This window comes from Lonchura striata, chromosome 2 (assembly GCF_050655825.1).
Source record: "Lonchura striata isolate lonStrDom1 chromosome 2, ASM5065582v1, whole genome shotgun sequence".
NCBI classification, from domain to species: Eukaryota; Metazoa; Chordata; class Aves; order Passeriformes; family Estrildidae; genus Lonchura; species Lonchura striata.
This window is the reverse complement of record NC_140704.1, coordinates 143,547,963-143,569,500: the sequence shown is the minus strand read 5'-3', so window position 1 is coordinate 143,569,500 and position 21,538 is coordinate 143,547,963. Positions and strand designations below refer to the sequence as shown.

The following is a 21,538-nucleotide window of genomic DNA, read 5'->3' as shown; positions in this document are numbered from 1 at the left end:
AGAATACATTCTTTGTTTTAATCTCAAAAATGTTCAGCATATTTTGCTGCAAACTAAAAATAGATTAAAAATTCCCAACTCTTTTCAGCACAAAAATGTCAGTGCAAATATAAGTTCGTCAAAGCAATAAACAGCAAAAATCAAGGTCTTATAAAGTAAAATTTGGCTAACCTGAGAGTCACACTGCTATTAACTTTCCCTGTAACCTAATTAATAATCACTCTGAGGGCCCATCACTTCACCTGCAGCATTTACTGCCATATCCCAAGAAAAAGGTGATAAATTCTGTCTTCACTCCTCCACCTCCAGCTAGCACAATATTTGGACTTCATGCATGCTGTGTATTGACAGCCACTATTTTATACCTATTCGAGTAAGAAGCTTTCAAAATACTTAAAAATCACAGTTAAAATAAACACAATTTTAATAAATTTATTTATAATAAATTTACTTAATAAAATTTAATACATTTAATTTAATAAAAGCCACTCCAAAACACTAAAAACCCAAAGACCTTTCTGTTGTTATCTGAATGCACAGATTTAAAATTGTATGCACTCTAGCAAAGGTGGCCTGAGCTTGGATGTGTTTGGAAATGCTAGCCAGTGCTAGCTGGCTCAAGGCATGGGATTGGAAATTGGGATACTCTGCTTTTGGAGTACTCTGTAATTAAATTCCTAAAAGCAGAAAAAGCACTCCAGGCAGCAGATCCTGGTGAAGGACTTTGCAAAGTGAAGAAAGTAATCTTATCCATTACTGAATAGCTCTATTAAATGATGAGAAAAAGCTCAGCGCCACCTTGTTATCTGCACTTGACCTCTCCTGAGGCATCTGCGGCACAAAATAAAATAGGAAATAAAAAGGACAGATTAAGCAAGCGCATTAATTCTGCATTTGAAAGCAGAGCTTCAGGACAGGGACACTTTCCAAAGGACCATTTCAGGCAAAGGTCACATGTACGCATATAAAATCATTCCTGAAAGCAGCGCCTTTGTCCCCCAGCTATCTGCCAATGGAGCCATTGTCCTGCCGGGGCAGCTGCACCCTGACTTCAGCCGCACCGGGGCCGGGCCGGGCCGGGCCGCCCGCCACTCCCGGGACATTCCCTGCCACTCCCGGGACATTCCCCGCCACTCCCGGGACATTCCCAGGGACTCCCGGGACATTCCCGGCCCGCGACCTCCCGGGACATTCCCCGCGCATCCGCCGAGCCGCGCCAGCCGCACTTTCCACACCGAGCTTCGGTCATGGAGAGAAAAGAGCCGCTGGTACGGTAGGAGCATCTGCACTCCCCTTCTGCCCTGCGTGTTTTCCTGGCTTGCCAAAGTAGCTTTAAATAAATATCATTTACAAGCGAAGTCAGCTAATGAAGTGGCATGAATGTGGTTTTGCAGAATGCAACTCGGATTGGGATTTGGCAAGTAGGAAGTCCTTCCAAAATGCATTCAGGGATAATGTTGAAAGTCCCCTGATTCATAATAAAAAGATAAAATATTATTTAATGCACAGAGAAGAAAATGTATTTTAGAAACCATAGCAGTTCTTGTATAGCTTGTTTTGCCTCCTGAAGATATCTCCTCTCTTAACCTATTTAATATAAACGGGTTTTCATATATATTACCTTACAGCAATATGAAAATTGGCATCCAGCATAGACATGAGCAAATATCTTGTGTTTTGTTTATATTTACCTCCTACAGTATTAATATTATGCAAGTACATAAATACATGTTTAGAACTCCTACATCACTTGGCTTTTGATTTATATTAAAATTTCCGGTGTCTGGAGCTTACTGGTAAAGTTCTGGGCCCGAAGGCAATGTGTCTCAATAAAGTTCCTGTTACAAGTACCTCTCCCTAAGCCTTTTTCTCCAGGGGAACTATATGGATTTCTTTAATCAGGGTAGTAACACTTAAAGTATCTGTATTTTTTTCCCATAACTCCTTATGCCACAACTGTAAGGTGCTGATTAGAGAGACAAGTTGGATAAGGAGCAATGAAATGCTGCATGCCTCACAGTTCCTCTACTCATAATGGACTCATGATGATTTTGATTATTCTGATTTTGAAGTATTAGTCTTGGGTCCTTTCAAGTTTCTTTTGCTTCTAATTTGCTTAGATTGTGATTGCTTCTAATTTCTGTTGATCTATGCAAGCTTCCTGTCAGCATGTGTCAGTGCTGTGCACACTGTTCCTTATTGCCACCACATCTGTGATGGAAACTCTGAGCTCTGCAAGTGGAATTGGGACACTGAATTGTCCATGAGAAACAAAACAGGGAAATAGGGCATTTCCAGGGTGCCAGTTTTGCCTGAAGCTTACATGAGTACTCCAGCTCTCCCCACTGGACCTGTGGGGAGGTGGGTGGGGGCTGGCAGAGAGCAGTGGCTGTGCCGGGTGGATAGGGAGAGATACTGGAGGGTTGCCTGTACCTAAAAGAAAGCAAAGATGACTGTGCCTCTAACATTGGCTGCCCACAGAAGACCTGCTGTACCTGTCAGGGACAGATAGAGACATTTTTATATTAAGAGCTTCTCATGAAGTGCAAGGCGGGAGAAATGTTTCCTCCTAGGAGTCTGACCTGTATAAGATGTTAAGAAAACAAAATAGTGCTCCATTTGTGTAGTAATATTTATTCTACAAAATCTTAGCTTATTTCAGAGGTTATAATATAAAGGTTAAACTATAAGTTTAATGTCACTACATCAAGGAGGTTTCCAATTATTCATCAAAGATGCCAGCTGAGTTTGAATGTCAGACAGCTAAAGGTATGTTAGCATCATTCTTGAAAGATGGAGATGTTCATAGCAGTGCCTGCACTGCAGCCTTTACCAAAGGGTGCCAAATGAATCCTTTGACATTAGCTGAACTGGAAGTGGAGGTAATGAATATTTGTGAGAGATGAATGAAGTGGTGCATGAGTGCTCCTGGCAGTGCTGAAGCTAGCACTGGCTTGTGCAAATTCCCATGGGCTATTGGAAGTGCTAATTTATGGCATTTCCCCAGATTAATGGATCGTTTATGGAAACACATCAAAACCTGGTATTGTTGACACACCAGTAACACAAACTGTTTTTCAGGTGCTTACAAATCTGACAGCATCCTTGACTTATGCCATACCTTGCTGGATGAGGGGTTTTGAGCCTCCCAGCACAGGTCTCTCCATACCACCCACACCAGCCCAGCTGGGATGTACCCTCCCCTGTGCTCATCACTGGGTGAGATGACAACTGTGCTTGTAGGGAGCCAGACCAAATGATCTCACAGACTTCCTTTGTCTCAAAACCCAGGAAACTCTGTGTCCTCCACACAGTTAGAATAAAATAGAACAGTGTCACTGTTGCTTTTGTACAAAAAAAACCCCCATAAATATAGAAATAAATGCATATTAGCTCTATTACTTTTGGGGAACTATTTTCCTATTGTGTACAGTTGTTTAAATTCCATGAGAAAGATTCGTGGTAAATGGTCTTTTGTTCTAGAAGTCTTCACGTTTCAAAACACTGAAGTGATGAATTGCATAGAAGTTCTAGTTGAAAGTGCTGCATGTGAAAAATTGGATGAAAAGAGATTACAAATACCAGATAATAGCAGGTATGCTCAGCTCCTGTCCTCTTGTCCTAAGCCAGACAGAACTTCTCTCCTACTGCGTCTGGGTTACATCCATGGCTGGGAGATGGTGTCCTCAGATACCTGCTCCTCTAATACAGTTCCTAGCCAATCATTTTCTTTTCTTTTCTTTGTGGGGCTTCATGCCCTCCTTCCATACTGTTTTTCTTGTGAAGTAACTCAGAAGTCTTGTTCAAAAGTTTTCTCCTTTGTTTATCAAACGTCATAGTTTCTTGTAGAGATTTTTACTAGGAAGCTGTGTTGGGCTGGCCTCGTCTGGCTGCCAGATGCCCACTCTCATTCCTCAACAGGGCAAAGGGAGAAAATATGGATTGATATAAAGAGAGGGAGATCACTTATCCAATTAGTGTCATGGGCAAAACAGACTCAACTTGGTAAATATTAATTCAATTTGTTGCCATCTAAAATAGATTTAGGTAGTGGGAAGCAAATTTAAAAATGCAAAGATCACCTTTTTTTCCCCTTTTCCCAGTTCTTCATTCCCAGTTCCTCCACCTCTGCCCAGGATCCCCGCAGCACCAGTCCATGAGTTCCTCTCTGCTGCTCCCTGCTCACAGCTCTCCGTGCCCTGTGGGGCCTTTCCATGGGCCAGGGGCATTCGGGACAAACCTGCTTCTCCAAGGTATTTTCTGCTGGCTGCAGGGAATCCCCGCTCTGGTGCCTGGAGCACCTCCTCCCCTCCTTCCTTGGTGCCTGTAGAGCTTTTCTCTCACTTTCCCCCTCACCGCTGCCTGCAGGGCGCTTTCTACCCAGTTCTGCTGTTCCCCCCGCGGGCTGTGCGGACCTCGGCCCGTCCTGGGACGGCTGCGGCTGCTGCGCCTCTCTCTGGAGCCTCACCTCTCTTCTTCTGCTTCCACGCTTTTTTTTAGTTAGATTTTAACCTAAAAGCCTTCTAGTTTTAAAGACTTCTCTGGCTTTGCTGTCGCTTAGCTCTTCACCAGTTTTATCTTCCTTTTTTTATTTGGAAGAGTTATTGGAAACCTATATTTATAACCTAATTTTTTCTTACCATGTCATCTGATGTAGAAATCTGCAGAAACACCACTGGTGGGACACGACCAGGGTTGTTCCTGCCATTTTTCTCCTGAAATCCTCCCTCCTGCAGCAGCTGCAGGAGATGGTTCCCATTCCCCTCACTGAAATGTCACATTTTATTCCCTTCACAGATTTCTGTTCCCTGCTGCTTGTTGTTAATGGCACGTTCAGCTGAGGTTCTGCCTCTCATACCTATGATGCTCAAGCAACTTTGGATGTATGGATTGTCCTGAGTAATAATGCTTTGTTCGTGCAGGTTTCTTGATCTATGCCAAATTTCAAGCTTCTGGCTCTACATTGGCACCTGTGGCAGTGGAGGTGCCTGCCAGGACATGGCAGGATGAGCTGCTGAGGCTGCCAGACTACATATGCACTTAGCCAGCACAAGTTCCCAGACACATCCATCCAGGGAATCACTCCAGGCTTTAGAGAGAACCCTGTGCAAACCTGGGACAGGATTGGAACACTTCCCTCAGCTGTTTTGCAAACAGCATAACAAAGTAGAGGGGAGGAACACAGCCCAGGGACACCTCATCCAAAACCCTAAATTTTCAATTAGTTGACTACAGCAACTGGGCTCTGCAGAATTGCCCCAGACTGCCTAATTTAGTCCTTGAGGTAGGAGATTTTGGTGCAGCAGGATGCACCAGCATTCATTACAAATAGCAAGAAAAGAGGACAAAGATGCTGAAGTGAATTCCAAGGTAGGAGTTACTATCCACAGGACATTTGTGAATTTGAACCTATTGCTGTGTATTTTGCCCTGCTGAAAAATATTTTAAGTAGCATTAGCTGTATGTCCCTGGTGCTGTTGATGAATGTGGCAGCTTGAAAACCTTTTCTGGCCAGTGACAGGACAAAGGGGGAATGGGACAAGGGTTTTTGGAGCTGCAACAGGATGGTGGTGAGGAACCTGTGTTGTGGCAGCAACAAAGGGGGATCAGCCCTGCACCAAATTCAATGTTGGAGCTGCCAGAGGACAGGGAAACTGTGATTGCAACTGCAAGGACTGTAACAAATCAGTGGCCCTCCAGCTGCACCAGCCCATGGTTTGGTGTGTCAGCATTGGCCTCAGATGTGAGCGAGATGGTGGGGACTGGCACTCATCTGTATCAGTGCAATACTTAGAGACTTCACAGGCTAGATAATGAGAAAGTATGGCTTGGTTCAGCCATCTTTGGAGAAAGAAGAGTATGAGTCTGTGGCTGCAATCTGGTACTTGCGCCAGGTGACACTAGAAGAGAGGAATGGCTTTCTCAGTCATTTCAGGCATTCCTTAAAAGCTCTTTGCACACCCACAATGAATTTTGGCTGGGACAATCATAAACACCCATAAACATGAACATAAATATAAATATAAATATATCCATAAACTGGACATCCAGGGAATGAAAATATGGTCATTATGAGGGTAAGAGAAAATGTACTGATGAAACAATATTTTGTAAATAATTAAGATGCCATCACCCATAAATGTCTGTTTTTATTTCTTTCCATGCTGAGACTGAGCAGCTAAAGTGTCAATGAAGGCAAATCCCAGAAAAGGTCACCCCTCCAGCTTGGACAGAGGGAATGTTGTAAGATGGGGTGAAATTCCCTTGGAGCTGATGACCCTTCATCTGAGAGAAATGTAAGAAGCCCTTAAGTGCCTTTGGAATATCCAGAATAGTCCTTTTCCTGCTCAGGGGAACAGCATTTCTTTGTATATTCCTTGTAAATGACTGTATTCTACCAGAGAATCTAAGTCCTCACTTACAGGAAACAACCTGAAGGGTCCCAGTCTCAGTTGGCTGCCAAGTCCAAAAGCAGGATATTTGACCCAGGACATTTGTGCTTGACCATATAAATTCAGTGCACCTAAATATGCTCTTCTGTTTTGACTTCTCTAGCATATCATTATATGGACTTGTGCAGTAGAGTACAACTGAAATAGCATTAGCAATAGGGCAGAGATCACAAGGATGTTTTTCTCCTTCCAGTCCTCACAACAGCAGGAACAAGAAGGAGATTCCCTTTTGGCATCTCCAAAGCTCTGTTCTCCTAATATATTTTGTCTCTTTTCACGCTCAACACTCAGATGTGTTTTTCTGCCCTCCCATTGCTCTGCCAAGGCAGCTCAGCATTCCCCACAGATGGCAGGAGACAGCTGTGGCACTACTGGATATTGGGCACCCTCCATCTACTGTGCTGTCCTGGCAGTTGCTGTTGGCAGCATCGAGTCTGGTTTGTGTGTTGAATCTGCCACTTCTCAGAAAGTTTCCCATGCCTCTCCCCTGTGCCGTCTATCCTGCAGTCTGACTGTACTTCCACCTGCCCTTACACAATGGGCTTGCACATCTGAGCGGGGACAGCAGGCACTGGAGGCCCTCCCTGCAGCTGGTGAAGATGTCCCTGCTCTCTTCACCACAGCAGTAGTTTACTCGTATTTTTTACATGGGTTGGATCACGTGTTGTCATCAAAGCTGTTTGGTTTCAGTGTCTTGGAGAAGGGTTAGCCATGGACAGTGAAAAGATAATATATAATTTTGCAGGCTCTCTGTGGATGCCCAGGAACATCTGTCTCTGCCATGGAAATCTTCAACAAGTATAATTTTAAGCTGGTTTCAGTCTTGTCTGCTGTAAAAAGGACATTTACTAGGGCGGAGAGCCTTCTCTGAAGGCTGATTAGAGCAGAGCTGCTGTTTGTCTACAGCAGTCAGCAATCACTAAACCAATTAATTGTTTCTTTCTGAAAGTCTTGTTTTGCTTAAAAAAAAAAAAAACACCAACCCAAAATATAAGTTAAACAAAGCTTAACTCAGTAAGATTATTTGCTTTAAAATAATGAAGAAGTCTATTAATATTTAAGTGACCTGAGTTTCCCTGCAGTTTACTTGTTTAATCCATTAGAAAAAATGCTTTATTCCTTTCCAAAGTTTTATGCTGAGAAAGTGAAAAAAGTATTTGCCTAAAACCCCCTGATAATCCTTATGCAAACCAATGCAGAATTGCATAGTTTTGATTACTAGCATTTATCTTCATTATTTTTATATTGCATTCCTGCAGACTTTGAAATTTATTCAGTTACACATTATGATATGGGTTTTAAAAACAATCATTCAGCAATGGATCACATTGTTTAGTTGTTGAAATGTTGCCTATACTTTTCTCACCCATAGAAAACAGGGAGTACTGTTCCAACAGGATGTTTTTCCCTTTGTACTTACATTTGTCATCTTTGCACTTGGCTGAAATCAGAAAAAAAATGTGACCTTCAACTGAACTTGTGGTGACATGTTTCAACTTAGGAAAATTTGTGATGCTTGGAAAGTGGCCCATCTGTCCGAAATGACCCAAAAAGCAAGATGTGATTGTTTTACGCTTTTGTGCTTTGCCATTACAGCAGGCAGCAGCAGATGCCTGTTAAGAAATGCAGGGTGTTCAGTGAATGCAGCAGTGACACCGCTCCCCTGGGAGCAGGGGGAGTGGGGGGACAGCAGAGCTGGTCCCTGCCCCCTCCCGCTCCCCTGCCCACGGATGCTCCTCAGTTACCGGCCCAGCTCAGCCTGCAGCTCACCGTGTCTCTGCTGCCAGGGCTGAGACCCGGGCTGGAAACTCATCCAACTGTAAAACCTGGCAAAGGAAGGGAAGTTTTTAACCTGTTTTGATTTGCAGCGTATCTCTAGAAATAGTTGGGGTGAGAGGATGGAAGAGTTGCCAGTCTGCTAGGACTGGTGGTAGATATTAGGTATCTGGATTCTATTTGCTGGCTTTATTTCTGTTCTGAAGGAAAAGGCCAGAAAAAGCCAGTTATTTCAAAGATGTGGAAATATCTCACCCCTCTCAACAACTAGGGATAGTTTTGAAAGATGTGTGTTTCAAGTATGAGATAAATCATTACATCCAAAAAACGGCCGCAGATGGTATTAAGTTTATTAACATGTTAGCTCTGTCCCCATTTTATGCAATTTTCTATGAACAAAAGCCTGGGCAGTTCCTGTTGTATATTCTGCCACAGAAATGTCCACGTGCCCCTTGAATCAGATCAGGCAATTTAGGCAGCATTTAATAATTGTTGTTTTTTCTCTTTAAGAGGACATCTCTTCTTCATCAGCTGTCCTAATTTCTTCACGATTTCCTTCTCTTGGTGGTGGTGTAAACCTGCTGTCCTTATGCAAATAGATCTGCTTGAGTCAGGCTCATGCTCATGTGAAGTAGGTTAAAATCCCACAAGGCCCTCAGCTTTTTTTTTGTTGTTGTTGTCTTAACTGTAACATTGCCACAGTCTGTTCTATGTTCATTTATTTATTCACCATGCCAAAAAAAAGCTTTAGGTGGAAACACACATCACCATAACAGCTGCCAATTCTTCAGCCTTAGATGCTTGATATATGTAGAACCAGGAGGAAAATGTGCCCACCTGAAGCTGTGTCCCTACTTGTGTGGGAATCCTCTGTCTCCAGCCTGACCCCACTTTGATCTTTCTGTAGAAGTACTGATGCTGCAAAGAAAGCCTCAGCTTCAGGCAAGTTGAGAACAATATGCCTAGTGACATATCTCTTTAAACTGAAATCAAATAAGATTTTTCTGTTTTGAAAATATCAGTTGTTTTTTTTTTAAGATTAACTAGGAGAAAGATATTAATTAAAATATTTCTTTTTTGATCCAAGTGCTGAAAACATGAAAAAATACTTCAAACAAACAGAAACTCTTGTTTGCAAAGAAAACAAAGTAAACAGTATTAATTATATCCACATTTTACTTGTAGGGGAGAGACTAGCACTTGGAAATTTTTTAATCATATCCAAATCTTGACCTTGAAAATGTGCCAAAATAGAGTTTGAGCTGAGGGTAAATGCAATCAAGTCAGAGAGATATGTTACAGGGTTGTTGTAGAAGTCCCCACAAGAAATTTTATATACCCAGGAGATTCAAAGCTAATATTCTACTGAGAAAGGTTTGAACATGGTAAAGGATATACATATAAATTAGAAAAAGAAACTGGAAATATTATTTGAAGTCTAGAAAACCTGTTTTTTACATCTTTAAGTAGCTTTCCCATCCTTGTGGGTTTGGTTTTTTTGTTTTATTTTGTTTTGGGTTTTTTTAGCTTTTTTCACTCTTGTTTGTTAATTTCTTGTTTTGGTTGGGGTTTTTTTTCTCATTTACCTTCAATTAATTATTTTAAAGAGGCTACGGTTTTTGTGGGATGTAATAGGTTGTATCACTTGTAAAATTCAAATAAATTAACAGTGATTGTATGTGACATATGCAAGGCCCTTGAAACCTCCAGACTGCTGTCTGGGGGGTAGGCGGGTGGATTTCACACCACAGAAATTTACAGCTCTTTGAAAAAGACCGAAGTAAAGATGTTAATGGGTTCCTATGACACCCATATCAAGCACTGGAAAACAAGAGTGGGGACTTGAATACACAGCTTTTATGGGCTGTGCTAAAAGCACATATGGGCCCTGTGGCTCTATGTTTCACCCCTCCATATTCTCCCTGTTTCATCACAGAACAGTTTTTATTTTCAGTTGCTAGAATTTTTATATATGACTATCTTAAGAAATACAATTCTCAGTGCATTTTAGTGAAGTGCTTGAGCTGCTTCATAATAGTGATATTGTCCAGGAATTGAATTGGGTATATGTTAGTTTCTTTGCACATGAGGAAGGCAGCGATATGGGACTGGTGTAAACGCTGCTGCTGTGGTGTATGGCTCAGTCAGACGGTAACTCCCAGCCTTGGAGTGGGGGGTGCATTAGTTGTGGTACTGCTGGGAGAGAGATGAGCATTCAGGCACCCAAAGCTTTCTCCAGGTCACTGAAAACTCTCCTCTTTCCAGCTGACCTAGCTCTCCTGCTAAAAGACATAACCTTGCTTGTAAACCTTGTTCTGCCTGTATGCCACCACAAATGGTGATTGTGTGTGGAGGGTGCACTTGGGCTAAGAACCCTCCACAGGCATCCTAGGCAGCTTCTAGAGCTGCAGTGCTGTCACCAAATCCACAGTCCTCACTGAACTGCTGAAGCTGTTGTATCTGATGTGGGGTGTGAGAAAATTCATTTCTCTACTGCATTATGTCCCCCTTTTTCTCACCAGGATGCTCCACCAGCTTTTCAGTCATTATCCCAGTGAGTATACAAATGTTTTACATAAGTAAAGCAGAGACAGGGACTCAAGTCCTCCCCTGGCCAGTGGTTCCTCTTCTGTCTCTGGGTAGGCAGAACTCAGTTTCAGCCAGGCATGAACCCACTGTCCCTGTTTTGAGCAGGACATGTACATGAGGGTGAGGTGAGGTGAGGAGGGGTGTGAGGTGAGGTGAAGTGAGGTGAGGAGGGGTGCAACATGGTTTGCTGGTCAACGTGCTGCGCTGGTGGTACTCAGTGAGTTTTGGCTGTATATGGGTGCTCTCCCCCCAGCCCTGTGAACCCTGCAGGCCTTATATAGGATGCTCAGAAATGCTGATGGGCCTATATCTGCCTAAGGCACTTCATGCTTCAGGGGCTGGGCTGCAGCAAACTGCAATTTTGAAGATTTTAATTTGTCCATGATTGTCCCTGAAGGTCTGGCACCGCTTTATGGGCCTTTTTGACCAAGAAAGTCATCCTCAGCACAGCCCTCCAGGGCACCAGGCACTATCATTTGCATACCATTCCCCTCGGGGCAGTGATGAGCAGACAGATAATTGAAGACTGGTGGTGTTTTGAGAAACTGCGGTGAGGAGGCTGTACTTTCATGTGAGCACAGCCTGGTTTGTGGGTCTCCCCAAGCTCGTGGGGTAGCAGAGGGCATAGTGGTGCAGCTCCTTGGCAGCCAGTCCTGTGCCTTCTGAAGTTCCACCTGAATATGAGGAGGAACTTACTGTGAGAGTGACTGGAGCTAGCTGGAAAAAGCTGCCCAGAGAGGCTGTGGAGTCTCCTTCTCTGGATATATTCATGATCCTTAGAAATGTGCTCTAGGGAATCCTATTTGATTAGGAAGGTTGGACTAGATAATTTCCAGTGGTCCCTTACAACCTTAATCATTCTCTGAGTCTGTAATAAAAATGTGGTTTAAACTTCTTTATGCACAGGAATCAGTTCTACTTGATATGTTGTGCCTCTGACTTTGTTAAGACTCAGGGTGTCTTCAGTAAGGTACTCAACTTTTCCCATGTTCACTCTGGCTGTTGGAAGTTCATTTGGTTTCCCAGTGCTTGTACCTGAATATGACTGATGTGGATACAATCTGAATTTCTATGGTTTGTCCAAAGGTTTTGTTCCTTGAAATTGCTATTTTGTGTACTCAACTGACTGTTTTTCTTGGCCACAACTATACATGGATGCTGTGTTTGGGAGGATGAGAGCTCTGAGGCGCTATAGAGAGAGAAGTCAGTCACCTTTCTGTCTTTCATGTTGCTGTCAACCCTACTGGAGGCTTTCGCCCTGGTCCCCGAGTCACCCCATGCATCCAACATCCAGGGCAAAGTTGACATGAGTAGCTAAAAAGGCTCATTTTACTGGCGTCCACTCCACCCCCAACCTCTGACTCAGCCAGTATACTCGATTCCTCTGCATTCCTTTTGTCATGAGAAAAACTGCTCAAGAAAAACGAGTTTATATAAGACTGCCTTGCTTATATTAACACTCTGGAAGAGCCTTTGATACCACTTCTCATAGCATTCTTCTGGAGAAATTGGCTATTCATGAGCTGGATGGGAACCATCTTCACTGGATTAAAAAACTGGCTGGATGGCTGGGCCCAGAGAGTTAAATCCAGTTGGTGTCCAGTCTCCAAGGCTCAGGACTGGGGTTGTTATGTTTAATATCTTTAATGATGACCTGGACAAGGGGGTTGAGGGCACCTTCTGTCAGTTTGTTGCCCAGCAGAAAAGGACCTGGGAGAGCAATCAACAGTGGCTGAACATGAGCCAGTGTCTGCCCAGGTAGCCAAGGCATCCTGGCCTGGATCAGAAACTGGGCTAGCAGGGCGGTGACCTGGTGCTGGGGAGGCTGCACCTTGAATCCTGAGCTCACTTCTGAGCCCCTCACTTCAAAAAGGACATTGAGGAACTGGAGCATGTCCAGAGGAGAGAAACAGAGCTGGAGGAGGGTCTGGAGCACAGATGAAGAGAAACTGAGGGAGCTGGGGCTGTTTAGCCTGAAGAAAGGGAGGCTCAGGGAAGACCTTCTCGCTATTTACAACTGCCTGAAAGGAGGCTGCAGCTAGGCAGAATATGTACTCTTCTTCCAAGTAACACATAATAGGATGAGACAAAATGGCCTCAGCTTGTAGCAAGGGAGGTTTAGACTGGATATTAGGAAAAATTTCTTCACAGAAATTGTTGTCAAACTGCCCAGGGAAGCTGGTGGAGTCACTATCCCTGGAGGTATTTAAATTACGTTTAGGTGTAGCACTTAGGGACGTGATTTAGTGGTGGACATGGGTTTGGACTCAGTGATCTTAATACTTTTTTCCAACTTAAACGATTCTGTGACTCTGGATGTTTGTAACTGGAAATGGCACAGCACGAACTCCTGTGAGGCGCCATCTGGTGCCTCGTTGTAAGCTTTGCATCCCGTGTTAAATAATCGGTGTAATCATGCAAGCCTGGAAAGCCAAAGGCCAATTTTTATGCACAAAAACTGAGGAAGAGGCATTTCATATCCTGATGATCTTCTTAAAATTCTTTTTTAACGTGTTTCATTTAAGCCTTAAAACTTCCACTGATTTGCTGAAATCGTGGTCCAGGAATATATTATTTCAGCTTTAGTCCTTTCTTTTCTGATTAATAAAATGGCAATTAGTTGCTGAAAAATTAGTTGCCACTGATCCAAACAGTGAAATTTTTCCTGAACGAAATCATTAGACATTGTTTATGCTAATAAGTTCCGTTTGAATCTGTGGGATAGCTTCAGGCACAATCCTTGTGATTAAAAGAGCATTGTGCATCTGACTGTTCAGTTCAGAGCTACTAGAAAATGTCTTACATAACACAGATGAAAAATATTAGCCATTTCAGAGTAATCATCTATAGTTCTAAAGGACATTACAAAGGAGCTTAATTAATTTAATATACTTGTAACATGGACTAGGAAACATAAAATAAACTCTTCCATTTATGTAAAATTGTGAAATTTGTAAGCTCCAGAGATGTTATATGAATGGAAGAATGAAATACGTATGTATGTATGTTTAAATCTGTAGAAGTAATTCCTAATGCTGTAATTTTTTTTATTTGTTAAGGTGTTTTTTTTTTTCTGAATGGTCATTTTTAACATATGTAGGAACTTTCAAAAAACCTGAGGACCTGTGTATTAGGAAGATATGCAGGAACAGCAAAGGTTCTAAAATTGAGAGCATCTCAGAGACTGCATGTATTGGTTTGAGCACACAAAATTGACCACCTGATTTGAAAAGCCCATTGTGTTTTGCCTGAGTCTCTTTGTAATCCGAAGGTTCTAGCCTGGAGGAGAGCTTGGGGCTGCTGATTCCCATATTTTGCTCTGAAACCATAAACTTCATTAGCTAAGATACGTAGGCAACACTGTTGTGCAATTTCATTTGTGACACTTCAGGTTTCCCTTTTGCTGTGGACATACACTGCTGTACTTACATAGTGTTTGGGGATGAAGTTGTTTAACCACAGGATATACCAGAGGCTAAGGGTGAAGAGTTTTATAGGAACAGCTAGTAAAACTTTTGATTATTACTTTTCTTTAGACCTCTATGCACAGTGCCTATTGCAACCTTTTTTTTTTTTTTTTTTTTTTTTTAGCCCAGTTAGTGATAAAGTGAACATTAGAAGATGAGTCTTGAATACATGGTCTCAGTTTGTCAAAGGAAAATGAATGCAATGTCCTCGTGTTGGAATTTTCAAGCTCATTACATTGCCTTGAGCCTTGCAATGCAAAGTTGCAGCTGCACAATGGAGCCACTTTCGGTTAAGAAACTGCATAAAAAAGGATCAGGTCCTAGCAAAGGCTGGCAGGCTGACACTTGGGCGGCAAAGAGGAGGGATTTTTAGATTCTCCTGTAAAGCTACACGGTAGGGGAGTTATTTCAGCAGGTAAAAGTTACCTCTAAACAAAGTTCAAAATTGTATGTGTTTAATACTGCAAAATATTTTAAAGAAAACTGTACTGTGTCTTTCAATGCCAGTATAGAATATGGGACAGGTCCCAAGGGAAGCTCAGTCCACCCGAGGGCTTACAAACCTTGACTCTGTCCCTTTAAATGTAATTGTTAGTAAACACTTTTATGAAAGAAGCTTTCATCAGAGAAAAAATAGTGGCAAACTACAGTGGTAAATAATTTGCTTTGGCAAATAATATTTAAGCCACTGATTTGAACCGTAATTCTGTTCAGCATTATCATTTGCTTTGTAAATAAAAGTGCTTATCCAAACAGCCAAGTTCTTTGCTGATGAAAAGGGGGAAATATGGGGCAGAGGGAACGTGTCACTTCCCTTCCTTTCTGGAAGTCTGGGGTTTCCAGGTATCCAGATGAAACTGCTTGTGTTTCCATCGATACGAGCCTTGCCCTGCCACAGCAGCAGGAGAACGCTGTTGAGAAATGCCCCCGTGCCCCGCTCGGGCAGGTTCGGAGCTGGGCGCGCCGCGGAGAAGGAGCCGGCGCCCCCCGGCCCCGCCCGGCCGAGCCCCGGCGGCCGCACCTGGCACCGCCCGGGCCAGCTCTGGGGCTGGCAGCGCCAGGTCTGCACCGCGCAGCCCCCAGCGAGCTTCCCCCTGCTCCTTCTCTGAGCCAGATGGAGCCGCATTTGGTTTCTCTTTTAGGCATGTTACTTTTGTGAGGAGAATAAAACGAGCAGGAACAGCTCTTGGCCGCAGCGGCACAAGCGAGCCCCGCTCTGCCAGAGGAAACCACATAAAAGCGCGCGGGTGTGCGTCTGGGGGGAGGGCGCAGCGAGCGATGATGCCTGGAGCTTCTTGCACTCGGAGCTGCGATTTGTGAGTGAAACATGATGAAATCACCCCCTGGACAAATCACACGAGCCTATCAACCTCACCAGGTGGGTTTACTCGTAGCTAATAGCCTGAACTCCCCGAGCAAACAGCTCTGCGCTCACTATAAAAAAAGGCGACAGTGCGGCGCAGGCTTTTCAAGAATTCCCTGGTATGGCTAAGCAGGGCTGCGTCCACTCGCACCAGGTAGGAGAGGAGAGGAGCCTGTTTGCTTTTAGAGGAGGAGTAGCCCGTCTCTCCTGAATAAGTTCCTACAAAAAGGAGCGTTTCAGCTGCAGAGAGAGATGTTTTATTCATAAACCCCTTCTGGTTTGTGTTACTCTCCAACGGTGACGCTGTCAGCTGCTGCTCCAGTGATGGGAACTGCAGTACTAGGGAGCTCCAATGTACTGAGGACCATCTCTGCCCTTTATGCATAATGCTCCTAGTGCAAAAGTCCTTCTTCTTGCACAGTTTGCTTACTTTGCTGTTTTACTTTTGCAGGTTATATCCTTATTTGCTTTTGCCTTTGGAGTAAATGTCTGCATGGGATTTACAACAAACCGAATTAGGAGATCTGAAGAATGGGATGAGGGCCCCGTCTCAGGTACAGTAACAGACGTAAATTGTACATCACCATATAGCCTTATGTTATAGACTGCAGTTAGAAACCATTCCTACTCTGTCACAGTAGTTTGCTTGTTCCTTTTCCCTCTAGGATATGGAGAAGAATAAATAACTTGCTGAGCCCAAGTCAGTTGACCTTTGGGACTCACCTATAGGTCTCCTATTTACTTAAACTTTTGCTCTGTGTGCATGTGACTACGGAAAATTTAGCTTATTTTAGGACTGAGCACTGTCAGTCTCACAGAGACTGGTCTCCTCAGCTCCTGAAGTGTTTGCAGTGTTTTGTACTCTGCACGGCTTCCTTCTAGTGCTAAGAGAAACTCCCTGATGGCTTTAAGGGTGGTGGATTTATTTTGGTAGCATTGAAGCGGTTTCTAGAAACTTGATTAATGCTTTCAAGAGGCACTGGTGAGAAAAGCTTTTGGGATTTCTGTGGCTCCTGAGGTCATGCTGGTTTGTGAACAGCAGACGGCAGACATCTGACGGCGGAGAGGGCTGGGAGAGGAGAGCAGGTGTTCGTGCAGATGTGCTGTCACCGAGTCCTCTGCTTTTCTTACGCCTACTACTTTTTTTCTTTGGAAGACAGCAAGAACATGCCACAGGAGGAACTGTTATTTATGTTGTGGGGCAATATAGGGTTCTGTGAGCTCAAGCATAGTCCAAATGGAAAAATGTGTGAACCAGACAACTAGTCCTTTTTTTATTCAAGAAAAAGTGGGCTTGAGTTGTGCCTCTGTTCCTTTGGCAGGAGAAAGGAAACTTGTGGTCATTGACTTAGAGCTGGTTAACGTAACTGGAGTGAAAGGGTTTCATTCTCAGTGCCTGTCTGTAATGATAGTCTGTGAAGATTAATTATAAAATTGTTTGCCATGGCCAGAGGTTGTTGTGCTCCTGGTAATGTATCTGTGTACTGCTGTCCTCTCTCTTTGAGGAATTGCTGTCTAATCACAGCCCCTATCAGGGCTGCTGGTCGCTGAGTAGAGAAGACAGTGGCTGTTGCTTTTGATTTTTATAGCAGTAAAAGAAAAATGGCTTGAAAAATAATTAAAAAAAAATCTTCTAGGACGTTAATTGTAGAACAGATGTGTAATGTGTTTAATAGGGATGGGGAGGATTTGCATTTCAAGAGTTCAGTATTGAGTGCCAGTTGCTTTGCTTTCACTGGTGACCGTCCAGGGCAGGGCTCAGCTGGTTTTTACTGAAGACCCAGAGGTCTGATTGTGTGATCCCATGGCTGCTGATCGGTGCCAACTCTGCTGAGCCAGCCAGCACTGTTCAACACCTCCAGAGCTGGGAACAGTAGCCGTGTGCTCCTTCCAACAGCAGGAGGATTAGCTCAGCATTCCAGAAAAGTAGGAAGAAACACAGGATCTCTTGAAAAGGGCAGGAGATAGGGTATTTTTGGAAATCTATTGAAAATTTTTTTGCAGGTGAGACTGATTGCCTACTATTGAAGTAGTCCAGGCAAGGGTGCAATAAAAAGAGACAGAAGTAATGGATGATTTTGTCCATTCTGTGTTTCTGTAGTTTGGTTACATTTATTGCAGGAGAAAAAAAATGATAGCAAAGCATAAAGGAGTATAGTCACAGTAAAGTATAGGCAGTAAAAAGTTACACTGGAGATGTATGGGGTTTTTAGCAAACTGAAAGCACTGTGATCAAAGAACCTTAGTCACTCTTAATTGCATGACTTCCAATTATACTTCATTAGAAGAGTAGTCCAATGTAATATCCAGAAGAAAAAATTGGTGTAAATTCTTTTTCAGCTTCACTCTTCTTTAGCTTATTTGCTCCCAAGTGTCTTGACACTGAGAATTAATTATTTTATGTTGGCAAACCTCTTTCTTTACCAAGCATTATTGTAGAAACCAGTTTGGTATTTCTCCAGAGGTATGCCATGATTGTAAGCAAATCTTCATTTTCATCTAGCATAGAATTCTGCTGTGAGCCAAAAACATCATGTTTGTTTCCTAGACCCTTGCAAATGCACTCCAAAGTACCACCATAGTAATTAATACACCCTTCTTGTTCTCTTCTTACAGTGTACAGATATATGTCTTTATACACTTGAGATGTTGAATATTTACACCAAACAAATTGAATTTATTAATTTATTTATTTAAATAATTTTTTTACTCAAAAGTTTACGATACTCTTGCCAGTAGAGAACCAAAGCTCACATTTTTCCTTAACTTTGCCATTTTAAGTTACTTGCTTTATGAATTTCCTAGTCATCTTTTAAAGCACTTTCAGGGAAAATGGCCTTAGTAATCTCTTGAAGCATGGTTCTTGATCACTGTAGGATAACTTAATATTTTGGAATGAGAAACACTGTAGTTTTTCTATCTCTTCTCACTGTAGTTTTAAGCATGGAATTAAAAATGGAGTAATGCCCTTATTTGACTTTCCATTTGGATTTAACTCATTGCAAAGATGAAGAGCAAGTTTATAATAGGAGTATCATCTAGCAGAACTAGTGCTCCAGAAGCTTTAAGTATTTTGTTGTTCCATATAGGATCCAAAATGGTAAATTTTTACTAGGTAGTCTTCCTAATGCTCTGTGAGCATATCTATATTGTGTAGTCCAGTTTTAAACACTACTGCAAATAAATAGATTTCATTATTTTTAAACCTTTTAATAAGACAATCAAAATAAATAGTTCGATATGGTACTTTCTAAGATAAATATAACACCTTTAAAATGGGAATGTAACAACTTGAACTGAATCACAAAAGCACTATTGCCCTATTTAGCTTCACTCTCTAACCTATGACATAGAAGACAATTAGATGGCCATTTTGAACTTAATGGCAATAAAAGGAATGTATGGAAAACAGTGTTAAAAGCTTTATGCATTAAATACTGAAGGAAGGGACTTTAGGCTGAGGTCCCTGTGCCTGCTGCACCGACTGCAGGAGCTGTGGAGGGATGCAGGAATTTTGAAAATAAGTTTAAAATGTCTAAGTTTGTTCTATACAGGGGTTTCTGTTAATTTGAAGGGGCTCACCAGGGACAGAGCTCCTGATGGCATATTTTCAAACTGTTTTGCATGCGCCAGTACCTGTGCCATGGCATTGTGCATGACCTGAAAATCATGGTTTCGCTGCAAAGGCAAGGTCAAGCATGAGAAACAAAAGAGTGATCTTAATGTATTTGGAGAAATTCAGAAAGTTCTCTTTTGTGCTGCAATATGGAAAGTGTCCTACATTGACTCAGGATGTGTGACTTGAATTTGCTAAGTTATTTGGGATAATTCACTACATCACTATTGAGGTGGTTGCCAAAATATGTGAAAAAATTAGACAAGGTAGGCTAAACCTTTCTTGCATTAAATGGATACCCTATTTGCAGTTATAGAAGATGGAGCTAGAAGGGATTTTGAACAGCCATGTAGACCTTCATATCCCAAGACCTGGTCAGTTGTTACTGAAGTACTTCTGACAGATCTTCTAGATCCTCAGCCCTTGTTCAAAATCTTCAAGCTCTGAGATTGCACAGCTTCTGTGGGGGTGGTTGCCTGCATAAATGAGTTGCTTTTTACAACAGGTGGACATTCCTTGAGCTGCAATTAACTGTCTCTTACGTAATCTGCAGTCAGATTTACACCTTCTCTTCCTAAACACATGTTGATGTGTTGGTTTTGGGTTTTTCTGGCCTTCTGAAAAGGTCTCCCTCTCAGCCATTTGAAATGAAAAGAGTCATGTCCAGGGTAAGGTTTATATGCTGGTATGTAATACCTTCAAGTTTCTTATACCTTTGATTTGCCACTTACTGGATCTGTGATTATGTATTACCTACCTTCCAAAAAAGAAAGTAGTGTAAGAGATTAAATAAAATGAAATTATTTTTTGGTAATAGATTTTCAGAAGCATTTGATAGGAAGGAGCTCTCATCAAAAATAAGGACCACAGCTTCATAGCTGTGAAAATTTGAGTGTTAAAATTATTTGAAATAATTCTTGTGTGGTTGATTTCTAGCATAGCTTTGTGACCTACTTATGTAAGCAAAGGAAATACTGATCTGTGTGTTGCCAGCATAGATGCACACTCTATCTTCTTGGAATTTCAGATGGCCAAAACACTAATGGCTCACTGAGAGCATGTTTGCAGGGTATGTACCTATAGAGTGAAACTTCACTGTTTGTATGATGTTACTCACCCTGAGCACTGCTGAACTGGTTGAAATAAAACTCCACAAAACCAGAAAGATGGGGTTATCTGCTACTACCTTTTCCAGCAGTTACAGGAGTGTGCCTTGTTGCTGCTATGAGCCATGACTGCAACTGTGGCACCTTTTGGGTTTCTTACCTATTATCTTGCTGTAGCACTGATTTTCTGACAGGTTTGCTCCCTGCAGTGGTTTGTGCTGGTGTCCAGTCAGTGCCACTCCAAGGGAAGTGGTGGAGCAGTAGTGCATGGGATGAGGACTGGTGAGACATCAGCTGCTGCAATGTCACCTCCAGACTCTCCCTTCATCATCTTTTCCATCCATTCTCATAGTTCTCAGTTAATGCCATCTTATTTGGAGAGAGATTTCCCTTCAGTTTATGTGGAAACTAAACTCTCAGCTATGTAAAAGTGTAGGGGGAAAAGTACATAAGAAAATATCAGAGCAACTATTTCCCAAAAATGCCATTGCATCAGTCCTCTAAAAGTCATACTGCTTGAGGTTTGCCAAACCCAAAACCAAACCATAGCCTAAAAGAAAACAAAACACAAGACAACTTCAAATACTTAATTTTAATAGGTCTCTCAAGGAACAAAAGGCATTGTGAAATTTTCCTTGGAACACCTCTATATTTAAAGGATAACATACATTCTCCTTACTTTATTTCATAAAATACAATTAACCCTAGAGATAAGCACACAATTTTCCTGCTTCATATAAGCTGTTATGTAGGATTCTCCTACAATAAAAACTTTTAAAATATATGAAGTGTATAAAATAGTAAGTTTTGACGAAAGAGCAGACATATATCAGCTTTGACATTAAGGGCCCTTACTAATAAATAGATTATTGAAGTCTAATACATTATTCATGGCTTGCAGACTGGCAACCCTCCATTTACTTATATACATAATAATTATTAATTTCTTAAATATTTCAGTATTTTTAAAAGTTTTTATTATTTAGTGTTTTGCAGAAGTCCATCAGAAAGCTTTGCTTTATTTCTCCATTAATTTACAGAGCATTTTAAAGTTTTCTTTCATGCTTCACATTGATTTGACACCTTCCAGTGTAGCAGACCAAGTCCTGCTGTCTGCATGTAGATTAATTGGACTCTTTTCCTATGTAAACTGCCCAGCCAGCCATGAA

The 21,538-nt window shown here is 42.1% G+C and overlaps 1 protein-coding gene across 16 annotated transcripts in view; it reads left to right on the top strand.

Annotated features, from left to right (window-relative positions):
- Positions 1-993: 993 nt before the first annotated feature.
- The window catches only part of ENPP2 (ectonucleotide pyrophosphatase/phosphodiesterase 2), a 71,385-nt gene continuing 50,840 nt past the window's right edge, over positions 994-21,538 (top strand). For 4 of the 16 annotated variants that reach the window (XM_085573950.1, XM_085573949.1, XM_085573947.1 and 1 more), the window contains exons 1-2: positions 998-1,273; positions 16,099-16,201. In XM_085573950.1, the coding sequence (XP_085430076.1) occupies positions 1,013-1,273; positions 16,099-16,201 (364 nt within the window). In that variant the 5' untranslated portion in view covers positions 998-1,012. Of the gene's footprint in view, positions 1,274-15,322; positions 15,663-15,697; positions 16,002-16,098; positions 16,202-21,538 lie in introns of those variants that run through there. The other 12 variants (XM_021546579.4, XM_085573956.1, XM_085573952.1 and 9 more) reach the window with 8 other exon arrangements.